At 42.3% G+C, this 20,227-nt stretch overlaps 1 protein-coding gene across 1 annotated transcript in view; it reads right to left on the reverse strand.

Moving 5' to 3' along the window:
- The window catches only part of TNNI3K (TNNI3 interacting kinase), a 459,065-nt gene that overhangs the window by 319,732 nt on the left and 119,106 nt on the right, over positions 1-20,227 (reverse strand). The window contains exons 14-17 of the mRNA XM_073592079.1: positions 13,182-13,274; positions 13,037-13,094; positions 10,357-10,551; positions 3,400-3,504 (exon numbers count right to left, since the gene is read on the reverse strand). Coding sequence (XP_073448180.1) covers positions 3,400-3,504; positions 10,357-10,551; positions 13,037-13,094; positions 13,182-13,274 — 451 coding nt within the window. The remainder of the gene's footprint in view (positions 1-3,399; positions 3,505-10,356; positions 10,552-13,036; positions 13,095-13,181; positions 13,275-20,227) is intronic.

Genomic DNA, 20,227 nt, shown 5'->3' on the forward strand with positions numbered 1-20,227 from the left:
TTTAAGAGAGGGGGGGAGCAGTGTGTATCAGCCATGGACCAGAGGGGGTATACCTATAATAAGAATCTGAGTCTTACCGCTGTTGAGCAGAGAGATCGAGTCAGGCAGCCCGATGAACAATTGAGCCAAATAATTTGGACCTGCGGTGAGAGGCCATGAACACGCCCGGAACCTGGGAATACTCAGGTGAGCATAGAGAAGGGGAGAGAAGGAATGAATGAAATAAGAGAAGAAGAGAGACAAAGACGTTACATTAATCTGAAATGAATGCTTGTCAAACAGATATATTCCATGGTAACAATAAACCTTGGGGTCCCCTACCCCCTTCCCACCCCCCGGGTTGAAGTGACCCGGGGGTCAAACCTCTAAACCTGAGAGGACCAGAAACCCCAGCTAGGGGAAATCCGGTAAGGAAACCAAGTGCACCTACTGTGAACCTGGTTTCCACTAGAGGCGTGCTGGATCCACCACAGCCCCGACGCCTAGATAAGAATTATAACTAAGGCTATCCCAGAGCCTATGATGATTAATATGCAGAACGACCCAAAAAAAAATAATTACAACTGTAAACCTTTTATGTCACCGCTTGTACCAAACCTTGCCCGTCCAGCGCCGGTACCCCAGTCAATGAGGCTGGGAGCCTAGGAGAGCCGACAGGCATCAATCAGGGGGAGTTCCTGGGCTCTGAATACAAAGCCGGAGGAAACCCCCCTGGGTCCCATGAGTCCCAACCCTCACGCCACCCACGATGTGACCCTCACCAGCCGCGTGGAGGGGCAAGCGAGAGCCACAAACATGCAGGGAAGAAGAAAATAATAAAAATAAAGCAACTTAGAACTCTTGTAACTTATTTAGGAGTCCCACAAGGTGTGAGACTTCAAAACCTGCCCTTAAGGATCAAGGCGAGTAAGATAACAACCAATGTATAATCGAATAAACTAAACATGAAAGAACTCTAAAGAAGCCCGTATGAGTGAACTACCCCCTCCCCTCCCCCACGACAATGATCAACACCGCCGTGTTTAGGTAACTTCCAGTCCGATATGAATTGGGACCAAACCCCCCTCGCTGGTGAAGAGATAATCTCAAAATTGGGCCAGCTAGTGAGGGGTGATGTACGGAAGTCCTAAAAGTCATCTGGGAACGGAAAGAGGAGAAAACCGGAAAGTCCACGGTTAGGGCCTAAAGCCCTGTATACGGCCTGTAAGTCATGGCGGAATGTTCTCCTTGGATCGCTTGTGGTATGGTTGGAGCCAGGAGGATTGCAGCGGGCTAGCTGGTGGAGGTCTTTTAGAGGACGGTGTGGAGCCCCTGGCGGGCTTAGTGTTGGGGGGTTCCTGCACAATTAGGCCCAAGTGCAGAAACAGACTTTCCCCTTCGGCAAATGATGAGAATGCGTAGTTCTTATTTCTGTAAGAGAAATTCAAACGGAGGGGGAAGGACCACCTGTATGTAATTTCTTTTTCCATCAGAATCTGCAGGAGCGGTCTAAGCGCACGTCTCTTCTGCACTGTGTACGGCGATAAGTCTGCAAAAACCTGAATTTTATGGCCCATTAGCTTTAGATCTTCGGAGAGCCTAGACTTTTACATGACCTCCTCCTTCACCGAACAGAAGTGTGGTTTAACAATTATATCCCTAGGGAGGCCATTTGAGCGGGGGGGTTTCAGGGCTCCGTTGGCCCTATCCAATTCCAAATGGTGATCAGGAATGCCTGGGATGAGTCCCTTGATCAGAGATTTTACAGCAGCATTCACATCCTTTTCAGACTCAGGGAGCCCCCTGATTCTAAAGTTATAACATCTAGACCTGTTCTCGAGGTCATCGATCTTTGCAAATGCAGCCTCTAACTGATCCTGAACATCCTGAATTCTGGCTGAGTTCTGGTTAATCCTCGCCACTGATTGATCTGCTTTCTTTTCTATAGCATCCATTCTCAACCCTATTTGCTGCAGGTCAGCATGAATTGACGAAGTAATTTGGGCTGCGTTTACTGCCAAGCTTTTAGAAAGTAGTTGGGAGAAAGCTGTCATCATGGAGGAGAAGTCATTAGGAGTGGGGGTAGCATCAATTTCCTCACTCACTGACAGAAGCATGCCTGTGTGTGGATCTAGCATGGGTGTGGAGGGGAGACCGGCATTCATTCTGCCCAGCAGTGACTCCGTTGAGGCAGGAGAAGCAGCCAAGTCCTGGGGTGGAGAAGAGGTACCTGGGGATTGTGGAGGTGGTAAGTCTTGGTCCGCAATGGATTCCTCAGCTTCCTCCGTTCTGTGAGTGCCTCGCGGGGCCGCCGCCATCTTGGCACAGCTGAGGGGGGCGGCCGCCGCCGTCATCTGGCTGCTGAGGTTCCTCCTCGCTTGTGCGGATGATATCGGATGGCTCCTGAGTGTCTCGCTTACCCGTTCTACCCAGTGACAGGCTTGCGGGTACCTTCTGTGGGCTCCGGTGGCTATCGTGGGGCTGTGGTGGAGCGGAACTGTAGAAGGCTGCGGCCATCTTGCGAGCTACCGCGCATGCGCCTCCCCTATAGTGTGTATTTGTCTCAATCCAGAGCACTAAGTGTAATATCTGTCTGCTGCCTCCTTCTGCTTTCTGCATGAGTCACTTCTGACAAGTTGTTCTGACACCAAGATAAAAATGGTGACGGGGAGGGCACAGCCTGTGATTGACAGCCTCAGCTCTGTTCCTGTGTGCAGTGTGAAGGGAATGTGTCTCTTCCCTCCAATCAGCTTTCACTGACTGTAACTTCAGCTCTCCAGCCCCTGCTTTTCAGAGCTGAGAGATCCTGTGTAAACTCTGCACTTTCATTGGATGTAGGGGAAAGGTAGCTCCAGATAAACAGGTACAATGTATGTAGGAGGATCTGTTTACTTCACTGGGTATATGTACGGGTTTACTACTTTAAATACACATCATTCAAGAACTAATTAATTTTTCCTTTCAAACTAATATTTTTTTATTCATAATGCATTAAATATATCTTTATAATAGCTGTGCAGCAAAGTTGTGTTTTTTTGTCTGATTTATGGCTCTAAGAAACGGGTAATCAGAATTCTTGTTTCAGGTTTCCAAAAGACAAAGAGTTCAACCTAATTAATCGTTATGGGCAACATTTTCTTGCACAGAAATGGAGTTACATCTTCTCAGCCACCAATTGTCATCAGACTACCCAAAATCTGCCCAAAAATATAGACATGGTGGTTGTAGGCCAATAATTCCAGTTCTTGGTAAGAATTGTTAGATAAGATTTATTGGCTCATTTACCAAATGGTTTGGGGAACTGTCCTTGTTGGCCAAAGGCAACCAAAGACAGAACCTGATTGGTTGCTGTGAAGAAATACAGACAGATCTTATATCAGACAATTGTGTACAAAGGCAGAATGTATGGTGTCACAATACCTGTTGAGGTCCCGGTGAATGATGGGGTAGGTGAGATTGTGGAGGTACTCCATGCCTTTGGCAACATCCACAGCAATAATCAGCTTTGACTGCAAGTCGAGATTTCTGAAATAAACATTTTTATAACATTAGTTCCTGTCACTTGTGTATCCTGCAAAAAGCTGTAAGGAACCAACAGCACTCTATATCTAAAAAAAATAACTGGGGGAAAGCAGTGGGCTGGGCTTAGCCATAATCTAAATTCAAAACTTTGTTAAAACTCCTGTCAGATGTCAAAAAATCTGCGTCCTATTGGATATCCTCTTCTGTAAACACAACAGGAAATGAGAGGAAAGCCCATCTTGGGGGTCTTGTACGCAGGCTGACTGAGCGTAATTACTGTATTTACTCCACCGGTACAGCCCAGGCCTGTCAGTGACATACAGTGGGGAGAATTAATTGTTTCATCCCCTGTAGATTTTGTAAGTTTGCCCAATTACAAAGAAATGAAGGGTCTATAATTGCTATCATAGCTGTATTTTAAATGATAGAGACAGAATATCAACCAAAAATCTGGATAAAATCACACGATACCAATGTTATAAATTGAGTTGCAGTTCAGTGAGTAAAATAAGTATTTGATCCCCAAGCAAAACATGACTTAGTACTTGATAGAGAAACCCTTGTTGGCAAGTACAGAGGTAAGACGTTTGTTGTAGTTGGTTACCAGGTTTGCACAAATCTCAGGAGGAATTTTGGTCCTCTCTTCTTTACAGATCTTCTCTAAATCCTTAAGGTTTCTTGGCTGTCGCTTGGCAACTCGAAGTTTCAGCTCCCTCCATACTTTTTCCATAAGATTAAGGCTTGGAGAATGGCTAGGCCACTCCATCACCTTAATGTACTTCTTCTTGAGCCACTCCTTTTTTGCCTTGGCGGTATGTTTTGGGTCATTGTCATGCTGGAAGACCCATCCATGACCCATCTTCAGTGTTCTGGCTGAGGGAAGAAGGTTCTCGTCCAAGATTTTACAATACATGGACCCTCAATGCGGCAAAGTAAGCCTGTACCATTAGCAGAGAAACAGCCTCAAAGCATAATGTTTCCACCTCTGTCCTTGACTGTAGCGATGGTGTTCTTAGGGTCATAGTCAGCGTTTTTTTTTCTTCCAAACACGGTGAGTCGAGTTAATGCCAAAGAGCTCTATTTTGGTCTCATCTGACCACAGCACTTTCTCCCAATCCTTCTCTTAAACATTTAGATGTTCATTGACAAGCTTCAGATGGACCTGTACATGTGCATTCTTGAGAAGGGGGACCTTGTGGGCGCAGCAGAATTTCAATCCATGGCGGTGTATTGTGTTACCAATGGTTTGTTTGGTGACTGTGGTTCCAACTGCCTGAGATCATTCACAAGCTACTCCCATGTAGATCTGGGCTGATCCCTCTTTTTTCTCCTGATCATCTTTACCCCATGAGGCAAAAAAATTGCATGGCGCTCCAGATTGAGGGCGATTGATGGTTATTTTGTATTTCTTCCATTTGCAAATAATCGTTCCAACAGTTGTCTCCTTGTCACCAAGGTTATCGCTGATGGTCTTGTAGCCCATTCCAGCCTTGTGCAGGTCTACAATCTTGTCCCTGACATCCTTTGACAGCTCTTTGGTCTTGCCCACAATGGTGAGGTTTGAATGGAAGAAAAATATTCTATGGACAGGTGTCTTTTATACACATAATGAGTTGTCATTAGGAGCACCTTCTTACATTGACAGGACTAATCTGTATACCACATGAGCACCTACAGTAGCCAGTCTGTGGGAGCCAGAATTATTGTTGGTTGGTAGGGGATCAAATACTTATTGTACTCACTGAACTGCAACTCAATTTATAACATTTGTATTGTGGTTTTTTTTTTTTTTTTTTCAGGTATTTTGGTTGATATTCTGTCTCTATCATTTAAAATACACCTATGATAAAAATTATAGACCCTTCATTTATTCATAAGTGGACAAACATACAAAATCTGCAGGGGATCAAATAATTATTTTCCCCATTGTAAATGGCTGTGTGCCATTGTACTCATGTATACGGCAGTGCTATTGAAAACACAATGACAGTGTACAGGCATTTGCAAAAACTGAGCTAAAATCTCAAATACTGAACTGAAATATCAAATACTATTTTCTTTCCCAGCTACCGTATGTGATCTATACAACTCCTCACCAGTGTTGATTTCCTTGACTAAAACGACTAAAACATTTTAGTCGACTAAATGAATACTATTTTAGTCGACTAAAATATGACTAAAACTAAAACAATTGAGATGACTAAAATACGACTAAAACTAAAATGCCATTTTAGTCAAAAGACAAAAATGGCACTAAAACTAAAATGGCATTTTAGTCCAAAGACTAAGACTAAAACTAAATTGAAATTTGACTTCAATATTAACACTGGTCTGTAGTGCATGTTCATACCTCAATACCATATAATAATAACATATTAGATTTTTCACTTCAGCAGTATATAATGAGTTTGGAAATTGTAGAGAAATGTACTAATGCATTACAATTTAATTACACCTATTAGATTTTAGATGTCTAAAATGAGTTTTAGTCGACTAAAATGTACTGGAGATTTAGTCGACTAAATACGACTAAAACTAAAACAATTGCAGAAGACTAAAATGGGACTAAAACCAAAATGCCATTTTAGTCCTAAGACTTATGCTGGCCATACACTATACAAAAAATCGGCCAAACCCAACATTCGGCCATGACCGGAAACGATTATGCCATCATGTAATGACCGATAAATCATTCAGTGGACATAAATAAATAATTTTTTTGTTCGTTTTTTACATATACCCAGTGCAGGCAGTTCGGACGGGAAACACATTAACCTTTCAATTTATCGTTCGTTCGGCATAAAATTCCCAACCTTGTCCTTAGTTTTTTCGGCTCAAAAACGTCCCAACGATTATCGATTTTGTGCCCATTAACTGGCCGAAAGAACGAACGGTCTAAATGATCGATTTTCGGCCGATTTTTTCTATAGTGTATGGCCAGCATAAGACTAAATCGAAATTTGCTGCCAAAATTTACACTGCTCCTCACCTGTATGTAATGGAGATAAGGGGGAGGTGTTTGTAGTCCAAGATAACAACCTAATGGGATGGGGCTGTCACCCAAGAAAATTAAATATGTTCCTGGCAGGATCGCCAGGTAAAAATAATAGAAAACAGTGTGAAAAAAGTAAAAGGCTGGCCATAACAATATACAATGTTCTTGTACAATTTTCCTTTAGATTTAATATTAAAAACCATATAATTTGAGATCAAACAAACACTTTCAATTAGTATGCAATCAGGCAGGCCCTGGCCCTACACAGTTGAAGGTAAATCTAAGGGGAATTGAATAAGAAAATTGTATAATGTATGAGTAGCTTTGGTCTAGCCACCAAATCTAAGGACTTGTAAGATGCATTATACAGCAATGAGCAGAAGTTTGAGGCAGGTGTAAAGAAATGCTGTAAATTAAGAATGATTTAAAAAAAGATATATTTTAATTGTTTATTTTTATCAATTTACAAAATGCAAAATGAGCGAACAGAAGAAAAATCCAAATCCTCTCAATATTTCATGTGGCCACACTTTGGCTTCAAAACAGTAACAATTCTTCTAGGTAGACTTGCACACAGTTTTTGTAGGAACTCGGCAGGCAGGATGTTCCAAACCTCTTGGAGAAGTAAGCACAGATCTTCTGTGGATGTCGGCTGCCTCAAATCCTTCTGTCTCCTCATGTAATCCCAGACAGACTCCATGATGGTGAGATCAGGGCTCTGTGGAAACCAAGCCATCGCTTCCAGGACTCCTTGTTCTTCTTTACGCTGAATATAGTGCTTAATAGACATGTGGATTGGTATAGTTCCGAATCGAAATTCAGACCAATTTTTCGTTATTCTGAAATTTTGATCTATCCGAATTTCCGAATTTTAATAGTAGCGAATTTAAACTAATCCGAAAAACTGAAACGACCATGTCGGACGAAATTCAGATAGTTTTTCAAATCAAATTCGAAACCTTATCTAATCAAACTTGAATCGTTTTCGAATCTAATTCGAATTTCAGAAGAGAATAAAATAGAAATTAAAGGAATATAATAGAAAAGAATATAATAGAATAGAAAATAAAAGAATAGAATATAATAGAGTAAAACAGAACAGAATACAAAATAAAAGGATGGAAAAAATAGAATAGAAAATAAAGGAATATAATAGAAAAGAATAAAATAGAATTGAAAATAAAAGAATAGAATATAATAGAGTGAAACAGAACAGAATACAAAATAAAAGAATGTAAAAAAAATAGACTAGAAAATAAAGGGATAGAATAAAAATAAAAGAATTGAAAATAGAAAATAGAAAATAAAGGAATAGAATAGAATAAAAAAAATAGAATAGAATAAAATAGAAAGAATATAACCTTCTTCTGAAATTCAAATTTTGAATAGAATAAAAAAATAAAAGAATAGAATAGAACAGAATAGAATAAAGTAGAAAGAATATAACCATCTTCCAGAATTCGAATTTGGAATAGAATAGAAAATAACAGAATAGAATAGAATTGAAAGTGAAATAATAGAATAGAATAGAAAAAGCACTAGAATAGAACAGAAAGAATATAACAGCATAACTGTCTTACGAAATTCAAATTTTGAATAGAATACATTTGAATAGACTAGAAAATAAAATAAGAGTATAGAATAGAAAAAAATAGAATAAAATAGACTAGAAAAAGCAATAGAATAGAATGGAATAACCATCTTCCAAAATTCAAATTTTTGAATACCGGTAGAATAAATTTGATTTTGAATGGATTTCGAATGGAATTCGAATTGATTCGAATTTTGCGAATTCCGTCTAATTGAGTTTGAATAAATAAAATGAATTCCGAAAATGAATTACCGTATATACTCGAGTATAAGCCGACCCGAATATAAGCCGAGGCACCTAATTTTACCACAAAAAAAAATGGGAAAACTTTCGTTTCAAACTCGGTAGTTAAGGGTTCCTAGATGCCCCCTAGCTGAAGCCAAAATTTGGGGTCTCCGGACCCAAAGGGTCCCAAAATGACATTGCTGCAGATGGATACAGTTGACCGATTTGGGGCCCCGTATCTCAGGGCCACTTGGTGCTAAGAACCCCAAATCTGGTGTGCAAGACTAGTGGAACTAGCACTACAACATATCCAAAGCTGGGGTTCCTAGCACCAAGTGGCCCAGAGATACGGGGCCCCAAAGTCGGCTCAGAAAATGTCAAGCACTTTTCTGCAGCAGAGAATGACATTTTTCGAACCGAATTTGGGGCCCTGTATCTAGGGACCACTTAGTGCTAGGAACCCCAGCTTTGGATATGTTGTAGTGCTAGTTCCACTGGATTTCCCAAAATTGGTTCGGAAAAGGTCATTCTCTGCTGCAGAAAAGTGCTTGACGTGCTGAAAAACTGGGCTTATACTCGAGAATATACATAGGAAGCTGCTGACTGTGGGGGCACTCAATAGGAGGGAGGGGCCAGGAGCAGCAAAGAGGGACCCGAGAAGAAGAGGATCCGGGCTGCTCTGTGCAAAACCAACTGCACAGAGGTGGTAAGTATAACACGTTTGTTATTTTTTTTCTTTTTTTTTAAACGAGCCTTTACAATAACTTTAATGACATTGGCTGTATGTTTGAGGTCGTTGCCCTGCTGCAGAATAAATTTGGGGCCAATCACATGCCTCCTTAATGGTATGACATGATGTGTCTGTCTGTAATTCTCAGCATTGAGGACACCATCGATCGGCCAATGTTGAGCACGGTAGACACAGTGGTCAGTCAAGGAAACTTATTGCAGCAGATGAAAGACACATCATGCTCACTTCTTCGACATCGGAAGATGTCCAGCAGTGCCATCAGCACAGAACTGGTGAACACAAGTGGGACCCAGGTACACCCCTCTACTGTCCAGAGGAGTCTGGCCAGAAGTGGTCTTCATGAAAGAATTGCAGCCAAAAAGCCATACCTCTGACATGGAAACAAGGCTAAGCAACTCAACTACCCACGAAAACAAAGTAACTGGGGTGCAGAAAAATGTCAGCAGGTGCTCTGGGCTGATGAGTCAAAATGTGAAATATTTGGCTGTAGCAGGAGGCAGTTTCTTGGTGAAGGGCTGGAGAGCGGTGCAATAATGAGTTTCTGCAGGCAACAGTGATGCATGGTGGAGGTTCCTTGCAAGTTTGGGGCTGCTTTTCTGCAAATGGAGCTGGAGATTTGGTCAGAATCAATGGTGTCCTCAATGCTGAGAAATACAGGCAGATACTTATCCGTCATGTCATACCATCAGGAAGGCATGTGATTGGTCACAAATTTTATTGTGCAGCAGTAAACAACCCCAAACATAAAGTCAATGCCAATAAGAACTATATTCAACATGAAGAAGAAGAACAAGTAGTCCTGGATGTGATGGTTTGGCCCCCACTGAGCCCTGATCTCAGCATCATGGAGTCTGTTAGGGATTACATGTAGAGACGGAAGGATTTGAGACAGCCTACATCCACAGAAGATCTTTGGTTAGTTCTCCAAGATGTTTGGAACAACCTACAGTACCTGCCGAGTTCCTTCAAAAACGGCATGCAAGTGTACCTAGAAGAATTGATGCTAATTTGAAGGCAAAGGATGGTCATCCCAAATATTGAAATTTGGGATTTCTCTTCTGATCATTTACCTTTTTACTTCACATTTTGTTATTTGACAAAAATAAACTATTAACACTTCTATTTCTGAAAGCATTCTTCATATACAGCATTTTTACACACCTCTCTAAAACGTTTGCACAGAACTGTATATTGTGTATAAAATGTTACTACAAACTATCCTTTTTCTGTATGCAAAAGTCTTCTTCATCCACAATTCCAGCTAATTATATTTTTCTGCTGGTAATAAATTACCTTTTTTGCTCATGAAGAAGAGAAAAGAGCGAGCCTCCTGAGACGTACTGAGTCACAATAGCAAACTGACTGGGGTCATCCAAGCAGGCGCCAACAAAGTGGATGACACAAGGGTGGTTGAGCCGACAGAGTATGGAGACCTCTCGGCAGAACATGTCCACATCGGACTTGGAACAATAAGTATTGGCTCTGTATCTGACAGGTCAAAAATAATAGAATTGCGTTGGTTTAGTAAAGAACAAAACAATATACAAAGGAATCCATGATACAACAATTTAAAAAAAAGAAACAAAAACATTTCAGACTGAAATAATGTTTAAGGCATCTTTACCTCCTTTACCATTCCCCCTGCATTGCTCCTCTTCTCCACCTTCAGCATCCCTTCTATATTGCTCTTCACCTCCAGCATCCCTCCTATGTCGCTGTTCTTCTTCACCTCCAGCATCCCTCCTGTTTTGCTCTTCTTCTTCACCTCCAGCACCCCCCTGTAATTTGTCTTTTTCTTCAACCCCCACACCTATTTCTCCTTTTCTTCACATGAAGCATCTCCCTGTATTACACTTTTTCTTCACTTCCAGCATCTTCACTATATTGCCCCTCTTGTCCTCTTCCGGCATTCATTCTGTATTGCTCATTTTTTTCACCTCAAGCATGCCCCCTATATTGCTTCTCTTCTGCACCTCCAGCACCCCCAGTTTCCTCCCTGTATTGCACCTTCTCTTCACCTCCAGCATCCCCCTGTATTGATCATCTTCTCTACCTCCAGCATCCCTTCAATAGTTCTCCATTCCTCTCTTCCAATATTCCCCCTGTAGAGCATCTTTTGATGCCTCCAGTGCCCCTAGCAATGAGCCTTTTTAGTGTCCAAAGGGAATGTGACATTCCAACAACAAGCCAGTGAGACTCTGAGATTTTCTTGCCAAATTGTTCATCAATAATGGGAAACATCAAAACCACATCTTAATGCCAGGACAGAACAGATCACTTTAAACATCAGAAAATTATACCTGGGGCCAATTGGGTCCATTTTTGTACCTTGCGTTTTTGCAGATTATACACGATCACCCATAACATTATGAACTGCCACCAAGCCGGCAGTAGCAGATCGTCTAAGTTCTGTAATTTGAGAGGAGGGGCATTCATAGATCGGGCTTGTTTTATCAGCACATCCCACAGATGCTAGATTGGATTGAGATCTGAAGAATTTTGAGGCCAAGTTAAGACCTCAAACTCATTGTCGTCTTCCTCAAACCATTCATGAATTTATCAGACCAGACCACCTTCTTCCATTGCTCCGTGATCCAATTCTGATGCTCACATGCCCATTGTAGGTGCTTTTAGTTGTGAATGCAGGTCACCATGAGCACCCTGACTGGTCTGCGGTTACACAGCCCCATATGTAACAAACTGCGATGCACTGTGTGTTCAGCAATCTGAGCTACAGTAGCTTTTCTATTGGATCATAATCATAAGCCAGCCTTCGCTCCACAGGTGCATCAATGAGCCTTGGCCACTCATGACCCTGCCCCTGGTTCACTGGTTTTCCTTCCTTGGACCACTTTTGGTAGGTCCTGACCACTGCAGACCGGGAACATTCCACAAGAGCTGCAGTTTTGGAGTTGCATTGACCCAGTTGTCTAGCCATTACAATTTGGCCCTTGTCAAAGTCATTTAAATCCTTATGCTTGCCACCTTACTCCCAGTGACAGAATGGGGTCCCACCGAGCATTAGCGCAGACCTCATGTGTACTTACAATGAACTCATTCTCTCTGCCGTACGATGCAGCTAGGTACATGGGGTCTGCATATCAGGGGTTTGTCCCAGTAACTTTGGGGGAACCAACTGGTAGGGAGGGAGCTAGATCCCCAACCCCCTTGCTACGGTAAAATCCCGTCACCTTCCCCCAGGTGCCATGCTTCATGTCCAGCTGCTAGACACTTCCCATCAGTTCTTGGTTACCCGTAACACCTACTCTCTTCCTGCAACTCTTTTGCCTAATCAACCCTTTGTAGTGGTCTTGCTTCATACCCCATATGTGCTTTACAATCCCTGTTCTTTTGCTTCACCATGTACCACCATGCATCCCCTTTTAGTAACTTCAAATCAGGTTTAAGAACAGTTCAAGAACTTTAGTAAAGATGGCAATGTCAATACAAGTGCAATGCAGTTCCAACCCTAACTGGCCAAGTTGTGGCTGCCGAGGCATACCTTAAAATGGTCTTAATATATAACTGGTGTCCTCCAAAGGTGGCAGATCCCTCTGAAACTTTGGTATCTTGTGGGACTATATGACACTGTAGCCCTTCCCCAGCATCCCATGTGCAGCTCTCTCTGGACCCAGCCATTCCCCTATTTATATATGCACCAGGAAGAAAAGTACTGCTCAAAAAGCCTGGGAAAAGAGTCTAGGCACAATTAACCCATTTCCAGTCTGGACAGACCAACTAACTTAACTACACACAAAATCCTCCTTGTAGGCACCTGCCTACATGTAAACCAAAATGTGATCATAGTAGATTCCTGCACTTACATCATTTTAGGGAGTTAGGTCACTCAAGGAGACCAATAGCACTGAACTGTACAAATAATATATATACAGTATAAAACAAATATTATCAAAAGGCAGTTTAGTGTACTGTGTACACAAAAGCAAATCTGAATGAAATTTGCTGATTTTACCTTTTCACGGCCACAATTTTATTACGGCATCTTCCTTTGTATACTTTCCCAAATGACCCTGTAAGATATCAAAGAAAGGGTCACAGCTTTGATTATAAATAATTAAGAGTACTTCACAGTCTGTGACTCACGGCTAATCTCACACCTGATCCAATTATTTCATGAAATTCAATTTCAGACATCTGGAGGTGAAAGTGTGAGGGCAGGCTGGCACGCAGCATCAGTACATCTGCTTTTTCTGAAATAATAAAAAATATATAAAGAATCAAAAACAATGATCAATTATGTGCTGTAATATCTTTTGTATTTGCTGTATCCTGGTAAAACCTTGATCACCTCACCTTGTGTACATCACAAAACAATATTTGTTTATGCAATAAAAGTTCTGCTCCAGGGCAAATCTTTTCAGCAGTGGCTATAATACATGGCTGCCAGATGCCACATGTCTCTGATCCTGTATGGCAGCCTGGCTATTGTCACGTTGGCCTTAATAAATGTTGTTTTGGCAGCATGAAGCATGGTGGGAGCATCACAATAAGTTTACTGTCACTCCCATGACTACCACAGCGTAAATCCCTGCACACACTTTTATAAGTGTTTGTGTAGATTAATTACTTGGAGCTTACACAGGGCTAAGGACTAGGCCTGTGCAATTTGTTTCGTAACGAATCAAAATTCGGCCGAATTTTGCATCTTTCGAACATTTGGATACATCTAAATGTCTGAATAAGAAAATAATGAATTTCAACTAATACGAAAGAAATTATAGCGGATATAACGAATGAATTCGACATGATTCGGTAATTCGTTAAAGATCTAATGAAACAAAAGGTCAACTCGAAGTAAATCTTACAGTCCAATTAGCTGGTTAATTTTGTGCTGGAGGTTGGATTACTGGCAAAGTGCATTTGTGAGAACTGAGTGAGAAGGGTGTTGTATTGTATTTGAGCAGAGGAGAAGAGATATTGTCATTGTGTGTTTTAAAAGATTCAAGAAAGAAACGACTTTCCAAACTACGAATCATTATCACAAATATATATACATACATAAATATTGAATTTCAATGAATACGAACAAAATTATAGCGCATATAATGAATGAATTCGACATGATTCGAGATTCAGTATAACGAATATTGACACTCTACAGAAATAACTAATTACCCGAAAACGTATTAACGTAACATAACGAATATAACAGAACGAAATGATGGTTTTTACGAATGACAACGAACCGAAACTAAACAAAATTTTTCTTTGTGCACAAGTCTACTAAGGACTCACATTCCATTACTGGCCAACTGTCTAGGTGGCCAATTGTCAAGCATCAAGAGCTGTCAGGTGGAAGGAAGGGGAGCGAGTAACATGCTCCCTATACTGAGAAGAACCCCATATTTTATCTCAGAGCTAGACAAATCCCAGGTGCTAGGTCTTCATGGGGACCAGAAACCGCTTCCCGGCGCCTGGGCTTCTGCCAGCCCACTTACCACCAGCACCAGGCATGAGCAACTCCTATAGCCTCATGCCCTCATGCCCTATAGACAAAGTTTCTCTCTTCCTTTCCACACACCGGCACCCCTGTGCACCCTCTGTCCACTCCTCCAGTAGACCTGCCACGCAGAAAGGCTCCCTTACACTCCCCTCTATCTTGGCACCAGCCAATCTGTGAGCATTGTGGCCCACCTCCTTCCTCCCGCCAGTCCCCACGTGCGGCGCTGGATACAAGCAGGGAGGCAAGCAGAGTCCAGTCCACACAGCATAACACACACATCAAAAACCTCAGCCCCAACACGCTTAAGTGAGAAAGCCGTCCCACTGAGAAGCATGCCTGGCTCCAGTCCCCTCCATGTGTAAATTCAAGATCTGCCATCTCTATCATCGAAAATAAAGCCCTGTTAGTCAAAAAAAAAAAAACTGGCTCCTAACTTTTTTAGCTGGCTCTTAAGGCCCGTACACACGATACGAAAATCGGATGGAAAAATTCGTACGATGGGCTGTCTGCCGATTTTTGGATTGTTAGTACGCTGCTTTCGACAGCCAATTTTGCTTTTTTGTCAGACAAAAAGCTGGATGTGCAGACTATAACATTTTTGTCGGATGTGAAGTCAATGTCTGATTTTCATTTTATTAGTACGGTTTTCATACGAAAAAAATCGTAAGAGCAAGACTACGCATGCTCAGAAACTAAAGAATACATACAAAAGTATTCAACACGTTACGTCACTTCTGACGTTGTATTCTGTCATACGAAAATGTTCGTATTGTGAGTAACCTCTTCACTTTCGACATGAGACTACCATGCCACAAAAAAAACGGACAATCGGTCGTCCGAAAATGTAAGCCTGTGTACGAGGCTTTAGATTCAAAATAAATTTGTCAAGCCCTGTTTTATCTGGATTACTGGCAGCTGAATGGAGGTATGCTGGAGTGAAGAGAAGGGAAGTATATGGATCAGGGAGAGTGGTAGTTTAGTCAAAACATTTTGTTTTTATCAGTTCTATTTAAGTTCTAACAATGGTCATAGATGAACAATGGATTGCTATCAGTTGGGCAGATTTAGTTTTTTACTGATCTAAAATGAGATGCATTGTTGTCTATGGGACATTGCATACAGAGTAAAGCACAGTAAGCCTTGAGTACAGGGCAGTAAAACAAAAATAGAAAATGTTACATTTAAGTGCAGCCATTTACTCGCATACAAGTGCTTACGCATCTATAAGCATGTTTACGCGATTATAATTTACTATATATCAGTACTGGCAATGAAGAAGAATTTCACTTGGCTATACGCTTACGTACCTTTACTCGCCTATACTCAGCATTACTCAGGTCTTTAGAAATGAGTATAATATTCTGCGCTACGGTGACATATTAGTGGCTGCTGCCAACCCCAACCAGATCCCACGAAGGTGGGATCAGTAAGTATATGGTAGGGGAAGAGGGGGGGTAAAAGTGGCACTGCCTAATCTTAACGTGTATTATAAATTGAATTTCTGTAAATAAATTGATTTATAAATAAAAATCGTGCACTGTCTCTTTAAGTTGCAAACCACATCTATAAATGCCCAAATAAATGTTGATTACAAACATAAATCACTTAACAAATTAAAGTGCTCAATGTGCGTAATAGTGCAAAGGAAATGAGTCCATATGGTAAAAAAAGTGTTCAATAGAGAATCAAAAATCTCCACAAAAAAAGTTCATAAATTCACATAAGTGATAACATTCAAAAGGTGACTTGTGCTTGAGTGGATCATAATAAAAAAAAAAAAATTAATTGAAAATCCACGTGTGCTCCCCTTTAGGTCCACACTCACCAGAAAGATGTACCCCTGCAAGGGTAAACAACATCACAATGGAGTCAACGCTGTATTTTTCTCCTCATTGACGGAAAAACCAGTCAGTGGGTGCACTATTACAGGGGCAGCCCGTCCATTAAGCGCGCACGGGCGCCGCTCCTCCCTGTCCATCACCGCCTTCCCAATCAATGGATTTCAATGCGGAGGGGCTGTTTTTTTAAAACACAGATTAGAGCTAGAGGCTCTAATAGGCTTCAATATAGGGTGGGCTCTGGTCGCAGAGAGTGCGCTCCGAGCCCACCCAGGTGTGTTACAGCAGCGAATCAACATTCGCTGTTGTAACACTGATCCTCCTGCCGGCCAATCAGGAAATGGGTTTTGACACTGGTCACCTGATTGACTGAAAGGACAGGCAATCCTATTGGACGCCTAGGAGCAGGAGGGAGGAGCCGCACAGGAATCCACCGTGATGCAGAGGGGACTCAGGAGCTGCTGCCTGCCACCCATAGGAGCCTGAAACCCGCCCATAGGGGCCCGCAACCTGGCTGCTGCCTGCCGCTCGTAGGAGCCCGTCCGCTTGCAACCGATGGGGTAAGCGCCGTGGTAGGGGTGCCGCCGGCCAATGGGGGGGGTTTGCTGCCCCCCCCAAAAAAAACCAAACTGCACTGCACTGTTATGAGGGGCTCCCGCCATCCCTGCTTGACTTCATACTATGGTAAATACAACAGCTGGAGCTGGAACACACACAGCCCTAATTCCGATCACTTCTCTTGAATTCACCTCACTGGGCGGGCACACCGACAGTGGGCGGACTCTGTCACAAGCCACGGCTGACTGAGCCAATCATCACTTTAATTTGTTAAGTGATTTATGTTTGTAATCAACAATATTTATTTGTGCATTTTTAGATGTGGTTTACAACTTTAAAGAAACAGTACACGATTTTTACATATTTGGTCAATTATAATTAGCGCAGTCAGATAGGTAGCCAGTGTTCGGGGTCAGGGAGTCAGTCAGCCAAGCACTGTAACAGAATAACAAAACAAAGAAGGAAATCGTAGCAAAGTCAGGGAAGGCCAGTTGGCCATGAAGACGGATGGTGGAAAAAGGACTCTTATGATGGCCATATGCAAAGCAATTTTCAGACAATTTCAACCACTTCCAACCAGCCTTAGATTGCAACATAACATAATTGTTCTGTGCAAACTAACAGAGAGGCCCGGTGTATTACCAAAGGTTACAGGGAGTTAAGCGAAGAGGGAGCGTTAAGGAAGCAGGGCTGTGCAGTGGTTTATGGGGAATGGGGTGGAGATGGAGGGGGGGAAGTGAGCCGGAAAAGGAAGGGGAGGTCACAGTCACGAGGGAGAGAGGGTGAGCAACTTCTGACCCGCCCGCCCTACAATTGGGCATTGTGTGTTAGTTTTGAGGGGTCTTGAGTGACTAAGGGGGTTGGTTGTGGCACTTGGCGTGGTGCAAGGTCCTTTTAGGTCATAGGGGCACATCAAAAGGTATGGTGTAGGGACCCGTCTGAGGTACGGCTCCCAGTTGGTATATGGGCACCTGCTAGTTGTCTCCGAGTCGGTGGTTTTGCGACTGGAGGCCTGAGAAGTGACTAGCCGGTACAGTTCTGGTTTTATGCCTATTGGGACCTTGTGCTCCATTTTAGTGAATAAACTGGATGTCATGTTTAAAAAGTTTATTAAGTTAATTTCTATGGTAATTATTTGATATTTATATTTGGTTAATAAAACGGCTGCTCTGGCTAATTTACTCCATTTCAGTGTTGTGTGGTCATTAGATGGAAGGGTGGGGTTATTGGTATAGCAGGTAACAAGGCATAGTTAATACCAAAGTCAAGTACCTATCAAAAACATGTATGAATCAAATCTTGTATAGTAGAAGTCCTTCATTTCTTCAGTTAGGTGTGTTTGGGCACCATTCAAAAAAAATACCTGTTTGAAGAAGAAGTGTTTTCCGGCGCTCCAGATTTTGTGATGTCAGGAATGGAATGGTATAATGATGGTTCTAATAGTACATTAATGTTAGAACAAAAGGGGGGAGAAAGAGGAGGCAGCCATCCTCAGAGGGTGTCCATAGCCTCTGTGAGCATAGCAATGAAAGGGGAGGGGGGTGTGGAGGCGCCAACTCTGCTGACACTGTCATATGGTGTAGGTGTAATACATACACTTACTGGTAAGTCGGTTCAGATGGGGTGGCGATGTCCATCGGGGGTTGTGGTGTCCTGGGATGTGCTGGTGTGCAGGCTTCACTGGCGGTCCTTCACCTCAGGGGATGTTGGTTCCTGGTTGAAAAAGGCTTTACAGCGGTATTCAGTGTGTGGAAGCTCCACGCTAACCACCCTGGAACGCGGAAGTGACGTCAGTGGTGCACAGGAAGCGTCCAGACATAGGTAGGAGATAATACAGGCTGGGCGCTCGGGGCTCACAGCTCCTTCTACTGGAGGCCAGTAGAACTGCTTGCCAACCGCCGCACACAGATGTACGTCGGCAGAATGGCACAGGCAGGCAAATGGGCGTATCTGTACGTCTCTTTAAATTTGCCACCTGTCGGGTGCACGTGCGCACCTGCCGCATGCCGCGGGGGTGTGTCCAGGGGTCCTGGTGACTCGATGTTCGAGGTAGAACGGGGAGATGCCGTAAACAACATGTAAACAAGGCATTTCCCTGTTCTGCCTTGTGAAATGACAGAGATCTAAATGTAATTGTGTGAAATCTTGTATATGGCATTTATCTTTGTACTTTGATATATGTTTACAGATGTATTGTCCTGATGAAGCAGTAAAACCACAAAACATGTTGAAATATCGTGTCATCTGAACCTTTTAAATGATATGTCTTGTTGTCTTTTTGCTATTTTTGTATAAATAAATTTTGTAAAATTTTTATCAGTGATTTGCATTATTAGCTATACCTCCTGTATATGTACCGCAATAGCCCACTTGCTGTCTTTTTCTTGGTGAGTCAGGGGTGGGGCCCATACTCCCAAATTTTTCTCCTTAACTAATTTGGACGATGGTACATTTCATTAAGATATATATTACTTATTTTATATTGTGAGGCTATACACTTTCCATGTCCTCCATAATGTCGCATTCACAATAAAAATCGCAGTTTGCCGCCATTACTAATTTAAAAAAAATTAATAATAAAAATGCCATAAAATTATCCCCTATTTTGTAGACGTTATAACTTTTGCGCAAACCAATCATTATACGCTTTGCGATTTTTTACCAAAAATATGTAGAAGAATACATATTGGTCTAAACTGAGGAAAAAATTAGTTTTTTTATATATTTTTGGGGGATATTTATTATAGCAAAATGTAAAAAATATTGCTTTTTTTTCTAAATTGTCGCTCTTTGTTTGTTTATAGTGCAAAAAATAAAAACCACAGAGGTGATTAAATACCACCAAAAGAAATCTCTGTTTGTGGGAAAAAAAGGACATTAATTTTGTTTGGGTACAAGGTCGCACGACCGCGCAATTGTCAACTAAAGCGACGCAGTGCCGTATTGCAAAAAATGTTCTGGTCAGGAAGGGAGTAAAATCTTCCGGGGCTGAAGTAGTTAACCACTTCCCGCCTGGCCTATAGCAGAATGACGGCCGGGTGGCGGTTCAGTTATCCTGACTGGGCCTCATATGATGTCCTTCAGGATAACAGCCGCCGCGTGCCCGTGGGGGCACGCATCGCGCTGATCGGTGGAGCGGTGTGTCAGTCTGGCGGAGGTTCTTTACCACGTGATCAGCCATGTCCAATCACGGCTGATCACGATGTAAATAGGAAGAGCTGACAGACGCAAGTAGAGGAGAGCCGATCGCCGGCTCTCCTGACAGGGGGGTCTGCGCTGATTGTTTATCAGCGCAGCCCCCCCT

This window comes from Aquarana catesbeiana, linkage group LG07 (assembly GCF_042186555.1).
Source record: "Aquarana catesbeiana isolate 2022-GZ linkage group LG07, ASM4218655v1, whole genome shotgun sequence".
NCBI classification, from domain to species: Eukaryota; Metazoa; Chordata; class Amphibia; order Anura; family Ranidae; genus Aquarana; species Aquarana catesbeiana.